Below are 22664 nucleotides of genomic sequence, written 5' to 3' on the forward strand. Positions count from 1 at the left end.
CAACATCATCCTCTTTGATAACACCTGCTGCAGCCGCTGCAAACTAGCTGCCAACCAAAGCTAGCTAGCTAGACCGTGGGAAAACTACTGCTCGCTATTGCGCAGTGACATGTTGGCCTTCGAGAAGGCAGAAGTTTTTGTAAAAACATTCCCACCCATTAAGTCAAAATGTGATTGGTTGATTCTGCTGTCACTCCAAAATGTTGCCCTAATACAGTTGAATGGCAGATGCCTTCTATCTAGCTTCTGATGGCCTAGCCAATGGCTGACTTTGCCAGCTACATTTATCTCCCCAGAGACCAGAAATTTTTAAAAACTGACTGGATCTTTTTATCTCTTTAGTGTTAACCGATTCCTTTCCAACGAAAGCTGCAGAGATTAAATCAGAACATCACTGAAAATAATAGTATAATTATTATTATAATATAAATCCTTAGCCCTTCTCTGAAGGCGTAGAAGGCCCATTGTTCATGTGTTTGGGTTAGTCATAATTTTTTTCCCTCAGCATATATTTTTTCACTAATCTGAATGTCTAAAGAATCCATATGTTGTTCTGAAATATGAACACAGAAATACTGGACATTTTGGACTCTTATTATGGTGGTGATTTGACAAAATTTCAATAATGGTCTTGAATTGGACTCGCATGGTCTTGACTCGGTCTCTGACCCCTTGTCCCCCTCCCGGTCTCGGACTTGACTCGGTCTCTGACCCCTTGTCCCCCTTCCGGTCTCGGTCTTGACTCGGTCTCGGACCCCTTGTCCCCCTCCCGGTCTCGGTCTTGACTCGGTCTCGGACCCCTTGTCCCCCTCCCGGTCTTGACTCGGTCTCGGACCCCTTGTCCCCCTCCCGGTCTCGGTCTTGACTCGGTCTCGGACCCCTTGTCCCCCTCCCGGTCTCGGTCTTGACTCTGTCTCGGACCCCTTGTCCCCCTCCCGGTCTCGGTCTCGGACCCCTTGTCCCCCTCCCGGTCTCGGTCTTGACTCGGTCTCGGACCCCTTGTCCCCCCTCCCGGTCTCGGTCTTGACTCGGTCTCGGACCCCTTGTCCCCCTCCCGGTCTCGGTCTTGACTCGGTCTCGTACCCCTTGTCCCCCTCCCGGTCTCGGTCTCTGACCCCTTGTCCCCCTCCCGGTCTCGGTCTCGGACCCCTTGTCCCCCTCCCGGTCTCGGGCTTGACTCGGTCTCGAACCCCTTGTCCCCCTCCCGGTCTCGGTCTTGACTCGGTCTCTGACCCCTTGTCCCCCTCCCGGTCTCGGTCTTGACTCGGTCTCGGACCCCTTGTCCCCCTCCCGGTCTCGGTCTTGACTCCGGTGTCGTACCCCTTGTCCCCCTCCCGGTCTCGGTCTTGACTCGGTCTCGAACCCCTTGTCCCCCTCCCGGTCTCGGTCTTGATTCGGTCTCGGACCCCTTGTCCCCCTCCAGGTCTCGGTCTTGACTCGGTCTCGGACCCCTTGTCCCCCTCCCGGTCTCGGTCTTGACTCGGTCTCGGACCCCTTGTCCCCCTCCCGGTCTCGGTCTTGACTCGGTGTCGTACCCCTTGTCCCCCTCCCGGTCTCGGTCTTGACTCGGTCTCGGGCCCCTTGTCCCCCTCCCGGTCTCGGTCTTGACTCGGTCTCTGACCCCTTGTCCCCCTCCCGGTCTCGGTCTTGACTCGGTCTCGGTCCCCTTGTCCCCCTCCCGGTCTCGGTCTTGATTTGGTCTCGAACCCCTTGTCCCCCTCCCGGTCTCGGTCTTGACTCGGTCTCGGACCCCTTGTCCACCTCCCGGTCTCGGTCTTGACTCGGTCTCGGACCCCTTGTCCCCCTCCCGGTCTCGGTCTCGAACCCCTTGTCCTCCTCCCGGTCTCAGTCTCTGACCCCTTGTCCCCCTCCCGGTCTCGGTCTCGGACCCCTTGTCCTCCTCCCGGTCTCGGTCTTGACTCGGTCTCTGACCCCTTGTCCTCCTCCCGGTCTCGGTCTTGACTCGGTCTCTGACCCCTTGTCCCCCTCCCGGTCTCGGTCTCGAACCCCTTGTCCCCCTCCCGGTCTCGGTCTTGACTCTGTCTCGAACCCCTTGTCCCCCTCCCGGTCTCGGTCTTGACTCGGTCTCCTGACCCCTTGTCCCCCCTCCCGGTCTCGGGTCTCTGACCCCTTGTCCCCCTCCCGGTCTCGGTCTCGAACCCCTTGTCCCCCTCCCGGTCTCGGTCTTGACTCTGTCTCGAACCCCTTGTCCCCCTCCCGGTCTCGGTCTTGACTCGGTCTCGAACCCCTTGTCCCCCTCCCGGTCTTGGTCTTGACTCGGTCTCTGACCCCTTGTCCCCTCCCGGTCTCAGTCTCGGACCCCTTGTCCCCCTCCCGGTCTCGGTCTTGACTCGGTCTCGGACCCCTTGTCCCCCCTCCCGGTCTCGGTCTTGACTCGGTCTCGGACCCCTTGTCCCCCTCCCGGTCTCGGTCTTGACTCTGTGTCGTACCCCTTGTCCCCCTCCCGGTCTCGGTCTTGACTCGGTCTCGAACCCCTTGTCCCCCTCCCGGTCTCGGTCTTGACTCGGTCTCTGACCCCTTGTCCCCCCTCCCGGTCTAGGGTCTTGACTCGGTCTCGGACCCCTTGTCCCCCCTCCCGGTCTCGGTCTTGACTCGGTCTCGGACCCCCTTGTCCCCCTCCCGGTCTCGGTCTTGACTCGGTCTCGGACCCCTTGTCCCCCTCCCCGGTCTCGGTCTCGAACCCCCTTGTCCTCCTCCCGGTCTCGGTCTCTGACCCCTTGTCCCCCTCCCGGTCTCGGTCTCGGACCCCTTGTCCTCCTCCCGGTCTCGGTCTTGACTCGGTCTCTGACCCCTTGTCCTCCTCCCGGTCTCGGTCTTGACTCGGTCTCTGACCCCTTGTCCCCCTCCCGGTCTCGGTCTCGAACCCCTTGTCCCCCTCCCGGTCTCGGTCTTGACTCGGTCTCGAACCCCTTGTCCCCCTCCCGGTCTCGGTCTTGACTCGGTCTCTGACCCCTTGTCCCCCCTCCCGGTCTCGGTCTCTGACCCCTTGTCCCCCTCCCGGTCTCGGTCTCTGACCCCTTGTCCCCCTCCCGGTCTCGGTCTCGAACCCCTTGTCCCCCTCCCGGTCTCGGTCTTGACTCGGTCTCGAACCCCTTGTCCCCCTCCCGGTCTCGGTCTTGACTCGGTCTCGAACCCCTTGTCCCCCTCCCGGTCTCGGTCTTGACTCGGTCTCTGACCCCTTGTCCCCCTCCCGGTCTCGGTCTCTGACCCCTTGTCCCCCTCCCGGTCTCGGTCTCTGACCCCTTGTCCCCCTCCCGGTCTCGGTCTCGAACCCCTTGTCCCCCTCCCGGTCTCGGTCTTGACTCGGTCTCGAACCCCTTGTCCCCCTCCCGGTCTCGGTCTTGACTCGGTCTCGAACACCTTGTCCCCCTCCCGGTCTTGGTCTTGACTCTGTCTCTGACCCCTTGTCCCCCTCCCGGTCTCGGTCTCGAACCCCTTGTCCCCCTCCCGGTCTCGGTCTCGACTCGGTCTCGGACCCCTTGTCCCCCCCGCCGGTCTTGGTCTTAGAGTGTTGAAATATATATTTTTATGCGAAAATGTGCAAGAATTGAAGGTGCCAACAAATGTTATAGTCATCATAACAATATTTTACTGTCATATACAAAAAAATCAGGTCCTCCCTCGACTGGCATCGATTAACTTCGCTCTTTTCAGCTTCTGCCCACCACCTGATAACACAACCACACCACAGATAGAACAATGAGCCAGATATTTCACCTGATGTATAAATGTGAAACATAATGTGAAGCATCCGGTTGGCGTTTCAACTCACTACCAAATATGGTGATGAGAGGAAGCCCAGTGGCCGGCAGTGGGAGAAGATGGAGCGAGATGGATTTTGTCCGACATTATGCTAATTTTCTCATGATGAACGTTTGATCTCAATACAGTTTTCTATTTTCAAAACTAGAATCTGTGTCAAACAGAGTGGACTACGTTTTGTAGACTTTAACCTTTGCCAAAGTTTTCAAATAATTGTGTTGTTTAGAAGGAGTGCAAGGGCGAATTGAGTTATTGCAGAGTAGGCGTTCCCTAACGGAAATATGCAAATAAATGCTAGAACGGGCCAATAGGACCTCTCTTGCTCCGGCTTGGCTCTGCCCACCTCCTTGCTTGTTCTGCCCACTATGATTAATTTGCTCCTATTGGAAACGACAGGCTCTGGTCTATCTTGGGTTAGTTCAAGTCTTTAGCCACACAAGTCCAGGTGTGGCTAACGTTAGCCAGCTTGAGCTAGCTGCAGAGATAGCATTCAAACTCGGTAGCACAGAGTAGACCAATATGCATGTTACTGTTCAATAAAAAATATTTTAAACAATAAATAAAAAAAGAGTACATCAATATGACGTTGAGAAATAATGCATTGTGGGTAGTTTAGAAGATATCCGGAAATAAGTGAATAAATATGTAATAATGCTAAAACATAACTGTTTGTACTTATAGGTAACCAGATCGTGACTACAACTAAGTTACTAAGTATTTAACCACACTGGGTTGTTACATTGGCTTCCTACCCTTGAACTTTTATTCTGAAAATAAAATCTACATTTTACTCAACTTCGTTACCCACTCCAGTCAGCAGATGGCGATGTGGGACTTTAAGGCTATGCTGCTAGTGTGACGTATAATCTAGTGGACGGGACGCTTCTTTTCAACAGCAGCAACAGTTAGTCAGACACCTCGGTAGCTTGCTAGACAAAATAGCCCAACCAATAAAGCTCTTTAGACGCTTTCGTGTATATTAGCCACTGTGTTTTAAACCCACTTCTGTCGTCTAGTTAGTTATCCCATTTAATTTCATATTTACGGTGTTGTTGTTATTGGTCAGCTAGCTGGCTGGTTAAGTTAGCACTAGCCTAGCTAGCTAACATCCCCGACCATGAGCTCACTAAGCTACTCTCCTCCTGCTAAAGAAGAGGAGGTCTGCTGGGCGGAGAAAGAAGCTCTAGTGAAAGAGGAGGAGGAAGAGGAGGATGTTACAATACAAAAACAAGTAGAGGGTGAAGCTGTTACCGTGAAAGAAGAAGAGAAAGATGTTACAGTGAAAGAAGAGGAGGCTCCCGTTTTTGGAGTGAAAGAGGAGGAGATGACTGTCACATCGGAAAAAGGAGGAGGAGGAAGAAGAGGAGGAAACTGGATATCTGGTTCCGGTTTCCCAAAGGCATCTTAAGGCATCCAATGGTTCTAATGATCAACTTAGCAGTAAGATGCTTTTGAGAAACCGGGCCATGATTAACACTAGTAAGTACTGTCTTAAAAACAGAGGCACAAACTCTGCAGTTGTTGAACTGATGTGTGGTGTTAAAGGTGAAATCTGTAGTTGCTACATCCATATTTGGACTTTTAAATTATTTATATATAGCCATTGATTCTTGAAGAATATAACACATGCCTCATGAGCTTAGTTCAACTGTCGTACCCCATCAGATTCCAAAAGAAGCTTTTTCTACTCCAATGTTTAGAAACAATGTAAATGTAAACCAACACTGTATCGCCTCAACATGGTTAAAACTATAATATTGATGTCATGGATGGTCAGTCCTTGCATCCATAGGTCTGTCTATGATTTTGAGAGTAGTTATATTTCTCCAGTCCGATCCTCATCTTATTACCAAAACAGTGGTGGAATGACAGCTTTGTTATTGTTTGAACTGCAGATTGGTTGATTGATTGATTTGTGGCTTTTTTAAAGGGGAACCTAGGTTTTAAACAGCAGCAAAATTGGGGGCTGGAGAAATGTAACCACTCTCAAATTCATAGAGAAAGTTATTGTAGCAACCTTAACCCAAAACCTAGCGACCTCATCAAGAAGTTCAGACATCTTGGTATAACAGTTATAAGGTGTTGGCTTGACAGTCTCTGGACCCAGGTTTGAGTCCAGCTCAGGGCTACCCCTGGAATTCACTACACTATGAATACAAGGACTGGCCATCCATAAGGTCAAAATCATAGTTTTAACCTGGTTTTGAAGATATACAGTGTTTGTTTACAACCAGTGGCATTATACAGTGGGGGAAAAAAGTATTTAGTCAGCCACCAATTGTGCAAGTTCTCCCACTTAAAAAGATGAGAGAGGCCTGTAATTTTCATCATAGGTACACGTCAACTATGACAGACAAAATGAGAGAGAAAAAATCCAGAAAATCACATTGTAGGATTTTTATTAATTTATTGCAAATTATGGTGGAAAATAAGTATTTGGTTCGACACAGGTCAAACGTTTTCTGTAAGTCTTCACAAGGTTTTCACACACTGTTGCTGGTATTTTGGCCCATTCCTCCATGCAGATCTCCTCTAGAGCAGTGATGTTTTGGGGCTGTCGCTGGGCAACACAGACTTTCAACTCCCTCCAAAGATTTTCTATGGGATTGAGATCTGGAGACTGGCTAGGCCACTCCAGGACCTTGAAATGCTTCTTACGAAGCCACTCCTTCGTTGCCCGGGCGGTGTGTTTGGGATCATTGTCATGCTGAAAGACCCAGCCACGTTTCATCTTCAATGCCCTTGCTGATGGAAGGAGGTTTTTTTACTCAAAATCTCACGATACATGGCCCCATTCATTCTTTCCTTTACACGGATCAGTCGTCCTGGTCCCTTTGCAGACAAACAGCCCCAAAGCATGATGTTTCCAACCCCATGCTTCACAGTAGGTATGGTGTTCTTTGGATGCAACTCAGCATTCTTTGTCCTCCAAAAACGACGAGTTGAGTTTTTACCAAACAGTTATATTTTGGTTTCATCTGACCATATGACATTCTCCCAATCCTCTTCTGGATCATCCAAATGCACTCTAGCAAACTTCAGACGGGCCTGGACATGTACTGGCTTAAGCAGGGGGACACATCTGGCACTGCAGGATTTGAGTCCCTGGCGGCGTAGTGTGTTACTGATGGTAGGCTTTGTTACTTTGGTCCCAGCTCTCTGCAGGTCATTCACTAGGTCCCCCCCGTGTGGTTCTGGGATTTTGCTCACCGTTCTTGTGATCATTTTGACCCCACGGGGTGAGATCTTGCGTGGAGCCCCAGATCGAGGGATATTATCAGTGGTCTTGTATGTCTTCCAATTCCTAATAATTGCTCCCACAGTTGATTTCTTCAAACCAAGCTGCTTACCTATTGCAGATTCAGTCTTCCCAGCCTGGTGCAGGTCTACAATTCTGTTTCTGGTGTCCTTTGAAAGCTCTTTTGGTCTTGGCCATAGTGGAGTTTGGAGTGTGACTGTTTGAGGTTGTGGACAGGTGTCTTTTATACTGATAACAAGTTCAAACAGGTGCCATTAATACAGGTAACGAGTGGAGGACAGAGGAGCCTCTTAAAGAAGAAGTTACAGGTCTGTGAGAGCCAGAAATCTTGCTTGTTTGTAGGTGACCAAATACTTATTTTCCACCATAATTTGCAAATAAATTCATAAAAAATCCTACAATGTGATTTTCTGTAATTTTTTTCCTCAATTAGTCTGTCATAGTTGACGTGTACCTATGATGAAAAGTACAGGCCTTTCTCATCTTTTTAAGTGGGAGAACTTGCACAATTGGTGGCTGACTAAATACTTTTTTTCCCCCACTGTACAAGCTTATGTTTTGGTTTTGATGGGGAAATACATTTGAGGCATTTATAAGTTATATTCTTCAAGAATCAATGGCTATACAGTATATGGGTCTTTCTATAACTGCCAGTGAGGATTTCCTTGCATTTATGGCAGTGTGGTTCCCTTAAGGGTCAGTCAACTTTGGTACAACATACTATGGGGAGTCACACTCTCGCGACTTCGAGGCTATATACAGGTGGTACCGGTACCGAGGTAATGTGCTGGGGGCTATATACAGGGGGTACCGGTACCGAGGTAATGTGCCGGGGTACAGGTTAGTCCAGATAATAATGAGGCTATACACAGGGGGTACCGGTACCGAGGTAATGTGCCGGGGTACAGGTTAGTCCAGATAATAATGAGGCTATACACAGGGGGTACCGGTACCGAGGTAATGTGCCGGGGTACAGGTTAGTCCAGGTAATAATGAGGCTATATACAGGGGGTACCGGTACCGAGGTAATGGGCTGGGGTACAGGTTAGTTCAGGTAATAATGAGGCTATATACAGGGGGTACCGGTACCGAGGTAATGGGCTGGGGTACAGGTTAGTCCAGGTAATAATGAGGCTATATACAGGGGGTACCGGTACCGAGGTAATGGGCTGGGGTACAGGTTAGTCCAGGTAATAATGAGGCTATATACAGGGGGTACCGGTACCGAGGTAATGGGCTGGGGTACAGGTTAGTTCAGGTAATTTGTACACGTCGGTAGGGGTAAAGTGACTGTGCTTAGATAATAAACAGCGAGTAGCAGCAGTGTAAAAACAAAGGAGGGAGGGGATTAATTGTTCAGCAGTCTTATGGCTTGGGGGTAGAAGCTGTTAAGGAGCCTTTTGGTCCTAGACTTGGCGCTCGGTACCGCTTGCTGTGCGGTAGCAGAGAGAACAGTCTATGACTTGGGTGACTGGAGTCTTTGACGATTTTCCTCTGACATGCCTAGTATCTAGGTCCTGGATGGCAGGAAGCTTGACCCCAGTGATGTAAAAAACAAACAAAATATAACTATTGTAAAATAGATTGTGTCCGTAAAATGTTGGAAATAGAAGCCTAAGTGTTGTTGTTCATTAGTTTGCTGCAATTAGGGGAGAGGTGGTAGGGTTAGTGGAAAATAATACATTTACATTTAAGTCATTTAGCAGACGCTCTTATCCAGAGCGACTTACAGGAGCAATTAGGGTTAAGTGCCTTGCTTAAGGGCACATCGACAGATTTTTCACCTAGTCGGCTCGGGGATTAGAACCAGCGACCTTTCGGTTACTGGCACACCGCTCTTAACCACTAAGCTACCTGCCGCCATAATAAAGGAAAATATATTTTAAAAAGATATATATATATATGTCTGTGTATATTTATATGTGTATATTTACATTTGAGTCATTTAGCAGACGCTCTTATCCAGAGCGACTTACAGTTAGTGTACACTATGTACACTACCAGTCAAAAGTTTGGACACACCTACTCATTCAAGGGTTTTTCTTTATTTTTTACTATTTTCTACATTGTAGAATAATAGTGAAGACATCAAAACTATGAAATAACACATATGGAATCATGTAGTAACCAAAAAAGTGTTAAACAAATCAAAATATATTTTATATTTGAGATTCTGTAAAGTAGCCACCCTTTTCCTTGATGGCAGCTTTGCACTCTTGGCATTCTCTCAACCAGCTTCATGAGGTAGTCACCTGGAATGCATTTCAATTAACAGGTGTGCCTTAAGTTAATTTGTGGAATTTATTTCCTTCTTAATGCATTTGAGCCAATCAGTTGTGTTGTGACAAGGTAGGGTTGGTATACAGAAGATAGCCCTATTTGGTGAAAGACCAAGTCCATATTATGGCAAGAACAGCTCAAATAAGCAAAGAGAAACGACAGTCCATCATTACTTTAAGACATGAAGGTTAGACAATACGGAACATTTCAGGAACTTTGAAAGTTTCTTCAAGTGCAGTTGCAAAAACCATCAAGCGCTATGATGAAACTGGCTCTCATGAGGACCGCCACAGGATTGGAAGACCCAGAGTTAGCTCTGCTGCAGAGGATAAGTTCATTAGAGTTACTAGCCTCAGAAATTGCAGCCCAAATAAAGACTTCACAGATTTCAAGTCACAGACGTATCTCAACATCAACTGTTCAGAGGGGACTGGGTAAATCCTGAGTGGCGCAGTGGTCTAAGGCACTGCATCGCAGTGCTAACTGTGCCACTAGAGATCCTGGTTCGAATCCAGGCTCTGTCGCAGCCGGCCGCGACCGGGAGACTCATGGGCGGCGCACAATTGGCCCAGCGTCGTCTAGGGTAGGGGAGGGAATGGCCGGCAGGGATGTAGCTCAGTTGATAGAGCATGGTGTTTGCAACGCCAGGGTTGTGGGTTCGATTCCCACGGGGGGCCAGTATAAAAAAAATATGTAATCACTAACTGTAAGTCGCTCTGGATAAGAGCGTCTGCTAAATGACTAAAATGTAAATGTATTGTAAATCAGGCCTTCATGGTTGAATTGCTGCAAAGAAACAACTACTAAAGGACACCAATAAGAAGAAGAGATCTGCTTGGGCCAAGAAACACGAGCAATGGACATTAGACCGGTGGAAATTTAGATTTTTGGTTCCAACCGCCGTGTCTTTGTGCGACGCGATGTGGGTGAACGGATGATCTCCGCGTTTGTAGTTCCCACCGTGAAGCATGGAGGAGGAGGTGTGGTGATGTGGGGGTGCTTTGATGGTGACACTGTCTGTGATTTATTTAGAATTCAAGGCACACTTATCCAGCATGGCTACCACAGCATTCTGCAGTGATACACCATCCCATCTGGTTTGGGCTTAGTGGGACTATCATTTGTTTTTCAACAGGACAATGACCCAACACACCTCCAGGCTGTGTAAGGGCGATTTTACCAAGAAGGAGAGTGATGGAGTGCTGCATCAGATGACCTGGCCTCCACAATCCCCCGACCTCAACCCAATTGAGATGGTTTGGGATGAGTTGAACCGCAGATTGAAGGAAAAGCAGCCAACAAGTGCTCAGCATATGTGGGAACTCCTTCAAGACTGTTGGAAAAGCATTCCAGATGAAGCTGCTTGAGAGAATGCCAAGAGTGTGCAAAGCTGTCATCAAGGCAAAGGGTGGCTATTTGATGAAACTCAAATATAAAATATATTTTGATTAGTTTAACACTATTTTGGTTACTACATGATTCCATATGTGTTATTTCATAGTTTTGATGTCTTCACTATTGTCCTACAATGTAGAAAATAGTAAAAATAAAGAACAACCCTTGAATGAGTAGTTGTGTCCAAACTTTTGACTGGTACGGTATGTTATTGTTAGGTGAAGTTATGGGCCAATTTGGCATACACTTAGTGTGTAAAGGTAGCCAAAGAGCATTTTACTGAATTAGTGGTGAATTAGTGAATAGCGACACAGAGCTTAATGTGAGTTTCCTTGAGTAGCTCCCGATCTTGCTCTGATAATGTGTGGTAATATTCAGAATACATTGTGAAGAACTAAAATCTTTGCTCACCATTTTTGCTCCATGCAGATGTACTACATCCATAACTAGCGATTTCTGCATTAGCATGGAGGAGTTTCTGCAGCCAAATTGTCTTGCATAGCAACAAACAGCAAACACAGAAAGGTATATTGGAGAGTAAAAGTCGTCTGGCACTCTGCTTAGGATTTCAACAACTAATAACTTATTTCTAGCCTAGAATCATCGATGTTACTACTAATCTGAAAACAAGACAAAATATGACTATTGTTGCTCACTTGACTGTCTTAAGACAATTGTCAAATAATTAAAGATGTCAGTTGTTGTACAATTTCATGGGTATGCTCTGGGTATCACCTTTTATCTCAAATAAACAGTGTATTTCTGCTGTTGTGGTTCTTTAACCATCTGTCTGACTTTGTCGTTCACACAGGAGACAGACGTGGCTATCGTGGATCCTCTGGGGAGCCTCAACAACATGATGCTGACGAGGCAGAAAGGTCTCTCTCCAGATCAGAACACCTTAAAAAAAAACATCTGAGACCCACTGGGAAGAAATCTCACTGCTGCTCTGACTGTGGGAAACGTTGCAAGTCTTCATCAGAACTTAAAATACACCAGCGAGTACACACAGGAGAGAAACCTTATAGCTGTGATCAATGTGGGAGGAGTTTTACACTGTCAAGCTACCTGATAGTGCACCAGAGAACACACACAGGAGAGAAACCTTATAGCTGTACTCAATGTGGGAAGTGTTTTGTTGTATCTTGCAATCTAATGATACACCAGAGAACACACACAGGAGAGAAACCATATAGCTGTGATCAATGTGGGAAGAGTTTTACTCAGTCAAGGGCGCTGATAGTACATCTGAGAACACACACAGGAGAGAAATCACCATATAGGTGTACTCAATGTGGGAAGAGTTTTACTCAGTCAAGCGCCCTGATAGTACATCTGAGAACACACACAGGAGAGAAACCTTACGACTGCTCTGACTGCGGAAAGACTTTTGTTAGTTTAAGAGCTTTAAAATCACACCAGAGAACACACACAGGAGAGAAACCTTATGGCTGTAATCAATGTGTCAAGAGTTTTACTCAGTCAAGCGGCCTGGTAGTACACCAGAGAACACACACAGGAGCGAAACCGTATAGCTGTACTCAATGTGGGAAGAGTTTTATTCAGTCAAGCGCGCTGATAGTACATCTGAGAACACACACAGGAGAGAAATCTTACGACTGCTCTGACTGTGGAAAGACTTTTGTTAGTTTAAGAGCTTTAAAATCACACCAGAGAACACACACAGGAGAGAAATCACCATATAGCTGTACTCAATGTGGGAAGAGTTTTACTCAGTCATGCTCCCTGATAGTGCACCAGAGAACACACACAGGAAATAAACCTTTTAGCTGTGATCAATGTGGGAAGAGTTTTGGTACATCTGTGTATCTGACGATACACCAGAGAACACACACAGGAGAGAAACCTTATGGCTGTAATCAATGTGTCAAGAGTTTTACTCAGTCAAGCGGCCTGGTAGTACACCAGAGAACACACACAGGAGAGAAACCGTATAGCTGTACTCAATGTGGGAAGAGTTTTACTCAGTCAAGCGCGCTGATAGTACATCTGAGAACACACACAGGAGAGAAACCTTACGACTGCTCTGACTGCGGAAAGACTTTTGTTAGTTTAAGAGCTTTAAAATCACACCAGAGAACACACACAGGAGAGAAATCACCATATAGCTGTACTCAATGTGGGAAGAGTTTTACTCGGTCAACCTCCCTGATAGTGCACCAGAGAACACACACAGGAGAGAAACCGTATAGCTGTACTCAATGTGGGAGGAGTTTTATGCAGTCAAGTGGCCTTATAGTACATCTGAGAACTCACACAGGAGAGAAGACATATAGCTGTGATCATGTGACAAGAGATACTCTGATAAAATATCTCTGATCAAACATCAGAAAATACATACATGAAGGAGTTGATTCATGATATCAATGAAATAATGTCACAATGTAGAATATTTAAACATTGTAGTAGGAGTATTTTAATTAATAACGTCACAATGTAGAATGTTTTAACATTGTAGTAGGAGTATTTTAATTAATAATGTCACAATGTAGAATGTTTTAACATTGTAGTAGGAGTATTTTAATGAATGTCACGATGTAGAACCTTAAACGTTTCCCCCTGTTCTATTTATTTCAGCATGATATGGATATTAGTCTCTGGAAAAAATACAGACTCTGAATTTAAACAGTATTTATGTGATTTAACAAAAAGTGACTAACAAAAAAAGAGTTGTGTTACACTTACCGCGTTGGCGACCCACTTGAATCAAAATGCAACACTTCTAAATGTAGCTAGCTGTTTGCTACAAATTGTCCTCTGACCAGTGATGTACACATTATTCCCAGATTCCGTGTGGTGTTTGAGCTGTTAGTTTTAACAGGATGTGCAACCTCATCTCACCCCTCTCCTGCAATTGATTTCAACGTGATATTGATATGAGTGATGACAAATAAGTGTTGCATTTCTCTTCGTTTTGGGGACCCTAAATGTAAATGCATCCCTCCAAAATGTAGCTGACTGTCTTCTGCAGGTTGTCCTCTAACCAGTGAGGTAAAAGTTATCTCCCATTTCCATGTGTTTTTTTAGTTGTGTTAGTTTCAACATCACATACAACCTGATTTCCCCCCTAATCGATATCAGTGATTTATTGCCACTTGTCAAAACAACAGCGTTTTTGGTGCTTGTGCAGTTTAAAAGGAGCTTGTTTAAAAAAATAAAAGTAATATTACTGCTATTGTGGAACATGTTTGTGTCGATAGTACATTTTTTAGGTTTAGGTTTTCAATATATCACAAACCGTTTCTTTTCATATTGGTTATTGATTTGGACACGTTAAAACGGTGTTTTGACATTGGGCAGTATCCCACCGAGCAAAATGTTTTTGAAAAGAAGACTATGCCCGAAGTCCAATCTACCTTCGTTTTATTTTATACTTATTTATTTATAAGTTTACATTTGTAATTATTCCATGCATCACCATTAAGTGAATTATTGCCAATACATATTAAATGGGGTGTACATTCGGTTTTGATATTTCATAATATTTACATTTCATGTAACATTTAGTAATCATTATTATTTATGCAACCAACTGACAATTTTTTTGTACAATTATATTGTTTATAAACAGTGTAGTAAAACCAGCTTATATTTTGGGCTGGATATTACATCATATTCTTACTGTTTTAACCAATGTTATTTCCTTAGAATGCTCTTTAGTCTTTCAGCTTTTATTGTAATTATTTTGTTTTTTATCATCTTATGTTTGTTGTGTAGTAAATATTTCAGTGTTTATTTTCATAGTGTTTATTAGTTTTTTCCTGTGAGTCCACGGTGTTGCATCCATGTCTGAAATGTGCTATATAAATAAAGCTTGATTTGATTTGAACATATTGCAAAACCATTGAACCCAATGACTGACCAATCAACAGACTCTTGCAAAACCAATGAACAAATACAGTACCAGTCAAAAGTTTGGACACACCTGCTCATTCAAGGGTTTTTCTTTATTTTTTACTATTTTCTACATTGTAGAATAATAGTGAAGACATCGAAACTATGAAATAACACATATGGAATCATGTAGTAACCAAAAAAGTGTTAAACAAATATATTTTATATTTGAGATTCTTCAAAGTAGCCACCCTTTGACTTGATGACAGCATTGCACACTTGGCATTCTCTCAACCAGCTTCATGAGGTAGTCACCTGGAATGCATTTCAATTAACAGGTGTGCCTTGTTAAACGTTAATTTGTGGAATTTCTTTCCTTAATGCATTCGAGCCAATGAGTCGTGTTGTGACAAGGTAGGGTGGTATACAGAAGATGGCCCTATTTGGTAAAAGACCAAGTCCATATTATGGCAATAACAGCTCAAATAAGCAAAGAGAAACGACAGTCCATCATTACTTTAAGACATGAAGGTTAGACAATATGCAACATTTCAGGAACTTTGAAAGTTTCTTCAAGTGCAGTCGCAAAAACCATCAAGCGCTATGATGAAACTGGCTCTCATGAGGAACGTCACAGGAAAGGCAGACCCAGAGTTAACTCTGCTGCAGAGGATAAGTTAATTAGAGTTATCAGCCTCAGAAATTGCAGCCCAAATAAATGCTTCACAGAGTTCAAGTAACAGACACATCTCAACATCAACTGTTCAGAGGGGACTGTGTGAATCAGGCCTTCATGGTCGAATTGCTGCAAAGAAACCACTACTAAAAGGACACCAATAATAAGAAGAGACTTGCTTGGACCAAGAAACACGAGCAATGGACATTAGACCGGTGGAAATGTGTCCTTTGGTCTGATGTAGATGTTCCAAAGGTCAGCATCAGTGGCTTGTAGTCTGTGTGTGGAAGCCAGGAGATGCTAAATGTGTTTATGTTAATTAATGGTCAATTACCGTGAGACCGACAGTTATTTGCATCGACGAAGTCGTCCCCACAGTGACCGTATGTACATATCCCAACCAGAAGCCATGGATTACAGGCAACATCGGCACCGAGCTAAAGGCTAGAGCTGCTGCTTTTCAAGGAGTGGGACACTAATCCGGACGCTTATAAGGATTCCCGCTATGCCCTCAGATGAACCATCAAACAGGCAAAGCGTCAATACAGGACTAAGACTGAATCCTACTACACCGGCTCTGACGCTCGTCGGATGTGGCAGGGCTTGCAAACTATTACGGACTACAAAGGGAAACCCAGCCGCGAGCTGCCCAGTGACGCGAGCCTACTAGACGAGCTAAATGCCTTTTATGCTCGCTTCGAGGCAAGCAACACTGAAGCATGCATGAGAGCACCAGCTGTTCCAGATGACTGTGTGATCACGCTTTCCATAGCCGATATGAGCAAGACCTTTAAACAGGTCAACATTCACAAATCCGCAGGGCCAGACCGATTACCAGGACTTGTACTCAAAGCATGCGCGGACCAACAGGCAAGTGTCTTCACTGACATTTTCAACCTCTCCCTGACCAAGTCTGTAATACCTAGCCCCTGTGCCCAAGAAAGTGAAGGTAACCTTCCTAAATGATTACCGCCCCATAGCACTCATGTCGGTAGCCATGAAGTGTTTTGAAAGGCTGGTCACATCAATACTATCTTCCTGGAAACCCTAGACCCACTCCAATTCGCATACCGCCCCAACAGATCCATAGATGACACAATCTCAATCGTACTTCACACTGCCCTTTCCCACCTGGACAAAATGAAGACCTATGTAAGAATGACAGCCTATAGGGAAGAGGTCAGAGACCTGGCAGTCTGGTGCCAGGACAACAACCTCTCCCTCAATGTGAGCAAGACAAAGGAGCTGATCGTGGACTACAGGAAAAGGAGGGCCGAACAGGCCACCATTTACATCGATGGGGCTGTAGTGGAGCGGGTTGAGAGTTTCAAGTTCCTTGGTGTCCACATCACCAACGAACTATCATGGTCCAAACACACCAAGACAGTCGTGAAGAGGGCAAGACAACACCTTTTCCCCCTCAGGAGAAAGATTTGGCACGGGTCCTCAGATCCTCAAAACGTTATACAGCTGCACCATCGAGAGCATCCTGACCAGTTGCATCACCGCCTGGTAAGGCAACTGCTCGGCATCCGACCGCAAGGCGCTACAGAGGGTAGTGCGTATGGCCCAGTACATCACTGGGGCCAAGCTTCCTTCCATCTAGGACCTATATACTAGGCAGTGTCAGAAGAAGGCCCAAAAAATTGTCAAAGACTCCAGTCACCCAAGTCATAGACTGTTCTCTCTGCTACCACACGGCAAGCGGTACCGGAGTGCCAAGTCTAGAACCAAAAGGCTCCTTAACAGCTTCTACCCCCAAGCCATAAGACGGCTGAACAATTAATCCCCTCCCTCCTTTGTTTTTACACTGCTGCTACTCGCTGTTTATTATCTATGCATAGTCACTTTACCCCTACCGACATGTACAAATTACCTCAACTAACCTGTACCCCAGCACATTACCTCGGTACCGGTACCCCCTGTATATAGCCTCATTATTACCTGGACTAACCTGTACCCCGGCACATTACCTCGGTACCGTATTTGACAAATAACATTTGATTTGATTTGACTTTAAATATTCACCATGCAATAAGAATTGTCTTGATAGAATGAAGAGGTAACTTCATGGATCATTTATCCAATGTATTGAAAGCTAGCCAATGTTACAGTTTGAATAGCCTAGCCAGCTACTGTAAATATCAATGTGTGTTTCATTAGCTAGCGCTCTCTCTGTCAGTTAATTGCATTTCTGAATCATGTTTTGGAATGATTATATGTCTCATTTCAAGTATCTAGCTGCAGGCTTAAAGAAACATTCCAATCATATACTTTGCACAGAAACCCAAATAAAAGCATGTATATAGAAAGAAGTGTGTGTGTCATATCTGCTAGAATGGAGGTTTAGAAACGACAGCAGCATATTAACCAGTACATATGGCATAGCCTACACATATAGCATACCTTGCAGTACAATCTACTCTAAAAACAGTTGTACAATGTGCTGTGCAATAAGATCCCCAGAGTTTGATTTCTAAACATTTTACATTTACATTTTAGTCATTTAGCAGACGCTCTTATCCAGAGAGACTTACAGTAGTGAGTCATTTAGCAGACGCTCTTATCCAGAGAGACTTACAGTAGTGAGTCATTTAGCAGACGCTCTTATCCTGAGACTTACGGTAGTGAGTCATTTAGCAGACGCTCTTATCCAGAGAGACTTACAGTAGTGAGTCATTTAGCAGACGCTCTTATCCTGAGACTTACGGTAGTGAGTCATTTAGCAGACACTCTTATCCAGAGACTTACGGTAGTGAGTCATTTAGCAGACGCTCTTATCCAGAGAGACTTACAGTAGTGAGTCATTTAGCAGACGCTCTTATCCAGAGAGACTTACAGTAGTGAGTCATTTAGCAGACACTCTTATCCTGAGACTTACGGTAGTGAGTCATTTAGCAGACGCTCTTATCCAGAGAGACTTACAGTAGTGAGTCATTTAGCAGACGCTCTTATCCTGAGACTTACAGTAGTGAGTCATTTAGCAGACGCTCTTATCCAGAGAGACTTACGGTAGTGAGTCATTTAGCAGACGCTCTTATCCAGAGAGACTTACAGTAGTGAGTCATTTAGCAGACGCTCTTATCCTGAGACTTGCAGTAGTGAGTCATTTAGCAGACGCTCTTATCCAGAGACTTACAGTAGTGAGTCATTTAGCAGACGCTCTTATCCAGAGAGACTTACAGTACTGAGTCATTTAGCAGACGCTCTTATCCTGAGACTTACGGTAGTGAGTCATTTAGCAGACGCTCTTATCCAGAGAGACTTACAGTAGTGAGTCATTTAGCAGACGCTCTTATCCTGAGACTTACAGTAGTGAGTCATTTAGCAGACGCTCTTATCCAAGAGACTTGCAGTAGTGAGTCATTTAGCAGACGCTCTTATCCAGAGAGACTTACAGTAGTGAGTCATTTAGCAGACACTCTTATCCTGAGAGACTTACAGTAGTGAGTCATTTAGCAGACGCTCTTATCCTGAGACTTACAGTAGTGAGTCATTTAGCAGACGCTCTTATCCAGAGAGACTTACGGTAGTGAGTCATTTAGCAGACGCTCTTATCCTGAGACTTACAGTAGTGAGTCATTTAGCAGACGCTCTTATCCAGAGAGACTTACAGTAGTGAGTCATTTAGCAGACGCTCTTATCCTGAGACTTACAGTAGTGAGTCATTTAGCAGACACTCTTATCCAGAGCCATATAAGATATGTAGACTGATAAAGAGCCTGTAGGATTATAGACAAAACTGTTGGGAAATTAATGTTTGACTTTCAAATACTAAATGTTTAGTGAATGGGAGTATATTTATGTGCTTTACATGATTAACTGTCCTACTAACCTTCTAGAAGTTGACGGTGCCAAAATCTTACCAATGCATTCATTATTCTACTAACTATGACTGAGTGTGAGACATGTTTTCCAGAATGTACGTTTCATGCATATACATACGAACACTATCACAAATAGTGTTTCACCATTTATTGAGTACGGAGAGAAACAGCAAAGGTGTCTCAGGCAGTATGTGAAGTATCTAAATATAGTGAAACCTACCAATCAATGTGTTTCAAGTGCCATGGAGGGCACAATCTTACAATGTTGCAGTCCAGAAAAGAGACATTTACCATCTCTGCCAAAAGTCTGGGCCTCTGATGGAGACTGTAGAACTGTCATCAATGCATGCTTCAGTATTCCCCCTTCTCTCTAGGAGCATTTGTGTGCCCAGTCCCCAAAGGTGTATGGAAAAGATCCCCCCCTGCTCACCAATGTAGCTGACCGATGTAGAGACAAGTGCCTTAGCAGAATGCAATTTAAAGCTTGTGTGGTCCAGAGATGAGAACATTACCGTCTATGATAAAAGCCTGGGCTACTGACGGGGACAATAGAATTCTCCCCACTGCATGTCTTTACACATGTCATTACACTAGCTGATAGGACTGGGAATAAACACTTCTTTCATTTTTTTCTGTTAGTTAAACAGCAGTTACCTTGCCAGCTACATCAATCGACTAAAGAGTTGCCAGTTTCTGCTCTGCTTGCTTTTACAACTCGGAAAAAGCGTGGAACACACTGACAGCAGCTCCCTCTGTTCAACTCTTCCTGCTGGTCCAGCCGGCCTTCCAGAAGCACTGTTGTGCCGCTTGTTGTATCACATTGCAATGATAAAACTGCAATTTCAGATGTGGGAGGGACATGACCCCCTGCAAATAGCACTTTTCAGTACTGCTCAAATAAATCATGCCTTTCCGAGAGCAACATTTCCTTTTCAACTGGAAGCAATGTGCCCAATAAGTCCTTGATGACAACAAAATCATAAACAACAGTGTAGGTTAATAAGTCCTTAGTTTATGAGTTATGCTCAGGTAAAACAATTTGGCTAATCTATACTTCCATAATTCCAACTCCTGTTCTTGAAGACTGGAAATCCAACAGACAGTTTTTTCTGTAGGCCTAAAGATATAACCTAATCGTATTATTATCTGTAGTAGAAAGCAATGGGTTAGAAGAAGCCTACATAACAAACTCAATAAGTTAAATGCAACATCCATTTATGGCCAGCTACAGTTGAAGTCGAAAGTTGACATACACTTAGGTTGGAGTCATTAAAACCATTCCACAAATTTCTTGTTAACAAACTATACTTTTGGCAAGTCGGTTAGGACATCTACTTTGCGCATGACACAAGTCATTTTTCCAACAATTGTTTACAGACAGATTATTTCACTTATAATTCACTGTATCACAATTCCAGTGGGTCAGAAGTTTACATACACTAAGTTGACTGTGCCTTTAAACAGCTTGGAAAATTCCAGAAAATTATGGCTTTAGAAGCTTCTGATAGGCTAATTGACATAATTTGAGTCAATTGGAGGTGTACCTGTGGATGTATTTCAAGGCCTACCTTCAAACTCAGTGCCTCTTTGCTTGACATCATGGGAAAATCTAAAGAAATCAGCCAAGACCTCAGAAAAAAAATTGTAGACCTCCACAAGTCTGGTTCATTCTTGGAGCAATTTCCAAATGCCTGAAGGTACCACGTTCATCTGTACAAACAATAGTACGCAAGTATAAACACCATGGGACCACGCAGCCGTCATACCGCTCAGGAAGGAGACGCGTTCTGTCTCCTAGAGATGAATGTACTTTGGTTCGAAAAGTGCAAATCAATCCCAGAACAACAGCAAAGGACCTTGTGAAGATGCTGGAGGAAACATGTACAAAAGTATCTATGTACACAGTAAAACGCATCATGAGGAAGGAAAATTATGTGTATATATTGAAGCAACATCTCAAGACATCAGTCAGGAAGTTAAAGCTTGGTCGCCAAATGGGTCTTCCAAATGGACAATGACCCCAAACATACTTCCAAAGTTGTGGCAAAATGGCTTAAGGACAACAAAGTCAAGATATTGGAGTGGCCATCACAAAGCCCTGACCTCAATCCTATAGGACATTTGTGGGCAGAACTGAAAAAGCGTGTGTGAGCAAGGAGGCCTACAAACCTGACTCAGTTACACCAGCTCTGTCAGGAGGAATTGGGCAAAATTCACCCAACTTATTGTGGGAAGCTTGTGGAAGGCTACCCAAAACGTTTCACCCAAATTAAACAATTTAAAGGCAAAGATACCAAATACTAATTCAGTGTATGTAAACTTCTGACCCACTGGGAATGTGATGAAAGAAATAAAAGCTGAAATAAATCATTTTCTCTACTATTATTCTGACATTTCACATTCTTAAAATAACGTGGTGATCCTAACTGACCTAAGACATGGAATTTTTTACTAGGATTAAATGTCAGGAATTGTGAAAAACTGGGTTTAAATGTATTTGGCTAAGGTGTATGTAAACTTCCGACTTCAACTGTATGTAAACTCTAACATTGATTTATCCTGCAATAGATGTTCAATTGGTCATATTATTTTTTGTCTTCTTCTAATGCCTCTTAAGCAGGTTGACAAGCAGGGTTATTTCAGGTTAGCAGTGTGGTTAAGGTTAGGGTTAGGCATTAGGGTTAGCAGTGTGGTTAAGGTTAGGGTTAGGCATTAGGGTTAGCAGTGTGGTTAAGGTTAGGGTTATTTAAGGTTAGGGTTATTTCAGGTTAGCAGTGTGGTTAAGGTTAGGGTTAGGCATTAGGGTTAGCAGTGTGGTTAAGGTTAGGGTTAGGAATTAGGGTTAGCAGTGTGGTTAAGGTTAGGGTTAGGCATTAGGGTTAGCAGTGTGGTTAAGGTTAGGGTTATTTAAGGTAAGAGTTAGCAGTGTGGTTAAGGTTAGGGTTAGGCATTAGGGTTAGCAGTGTGGTTAAGGTTAGGGTTATTTAAGGTTAGGGTTAGGCATTAGGGTTAGCAGTGTGGTTAATGTTAGGGTTAGGCATTAGGGTTAGCAGTGTGGTTAAGGTTAGGGTTAGGTATTAGGGTTAGCGGTGTGGTTAAGGTTAGGGTTAGCAGTGTGGTTAAGGTTAGATTTAAAGTCAGATTTTATGACTGTGGTACTAACCTGTGCTCTTAAGGGGAAAGTAATCTAAAAGCAATCAGATTACGTTACTGAGATAGGGTAATCCAACATGTATGTTACTGATGACAATGTTGAACAGGTAACTAGTAACTAATGGATTACATTTACAAAGTATACCTATCCAACCCTTGATACAGTATATACAGTGCATTTGGAAAGTATTCAGACCCCATGACTGTTACGTTACAGCCTTATTCTAAAATGTATTAAATTGTTTTTTTCCTCATCAATCTACACACAATACCCCATAATGAGACAGCAAAATACGTTTAATCATTTTAGCAAATGTATAAAAGTAAAAAAAACTGAAAGATTACATTTACATCAAAAAATATCACATTTACATAAGTATTCAGACCCTTTACTCAGTACTTTGTTCAAGCACCTTTGGCAGCGATTACAGCCTTG

At 44.3% G+C, this 22664-nt stretch overlaps 1 protein-coding gene across 1 annotated transcript; it reads left to right on the forward strand.

Moving 5' to 3' along the window:
• The first annotated feature begins 8274 nt into the window (after positions 1 to 8274).
• Positions 8275 to 13063, forward strand: LOC123488954 (zinc finger protein 180-like). The gene is made up of 3 exons (XM_045219682.1): positions 8275 to 8290; positions 12027 to 12136; positions 12389 to 13063. The coding sequence occupies exons 1-3, from the start codon at positions 8275 to 8277 to the stop codon at positions 13055 to 13057; spliced, it is 795 nt and encodes a 264-aa protein (XP_045075617.1). The 3' UTR covers positions 13058 to 13063.
• The last annotated feature ends 9601 nt before the right edge of the window (positions 13064 to 22664 follow it).

Source organism: Coregonus clupeaformis, unplaced genomic scaffold (assembly GCF_020615455.1).
Source record: "Coregonus clupeaformis isolate EN_2021a unplaced genomic scaffold, ASM2061545v1 scaf2616, whole genome shotgun sequence".
NCBI classification, from domain to species: Eukaryota; Metazoa; Chordata; class Actinopteri; order Salmoniformes; family Salmonidae; genus Coregonus; species Coregonus clupeaformis.

What these genes read in the sequence shown, in the direction of transcription:
- LOC123488954 (XM_045219682.1), top strand. An exon ending in TAAGAGCTTTAAAATCACAC is followed by an intron (nt 12,137 to 12,388) that starts CAGAGAACACAC and finishes TTAAAATCACAC; the next exon opens with CAGAGAACACACACAGGAGA.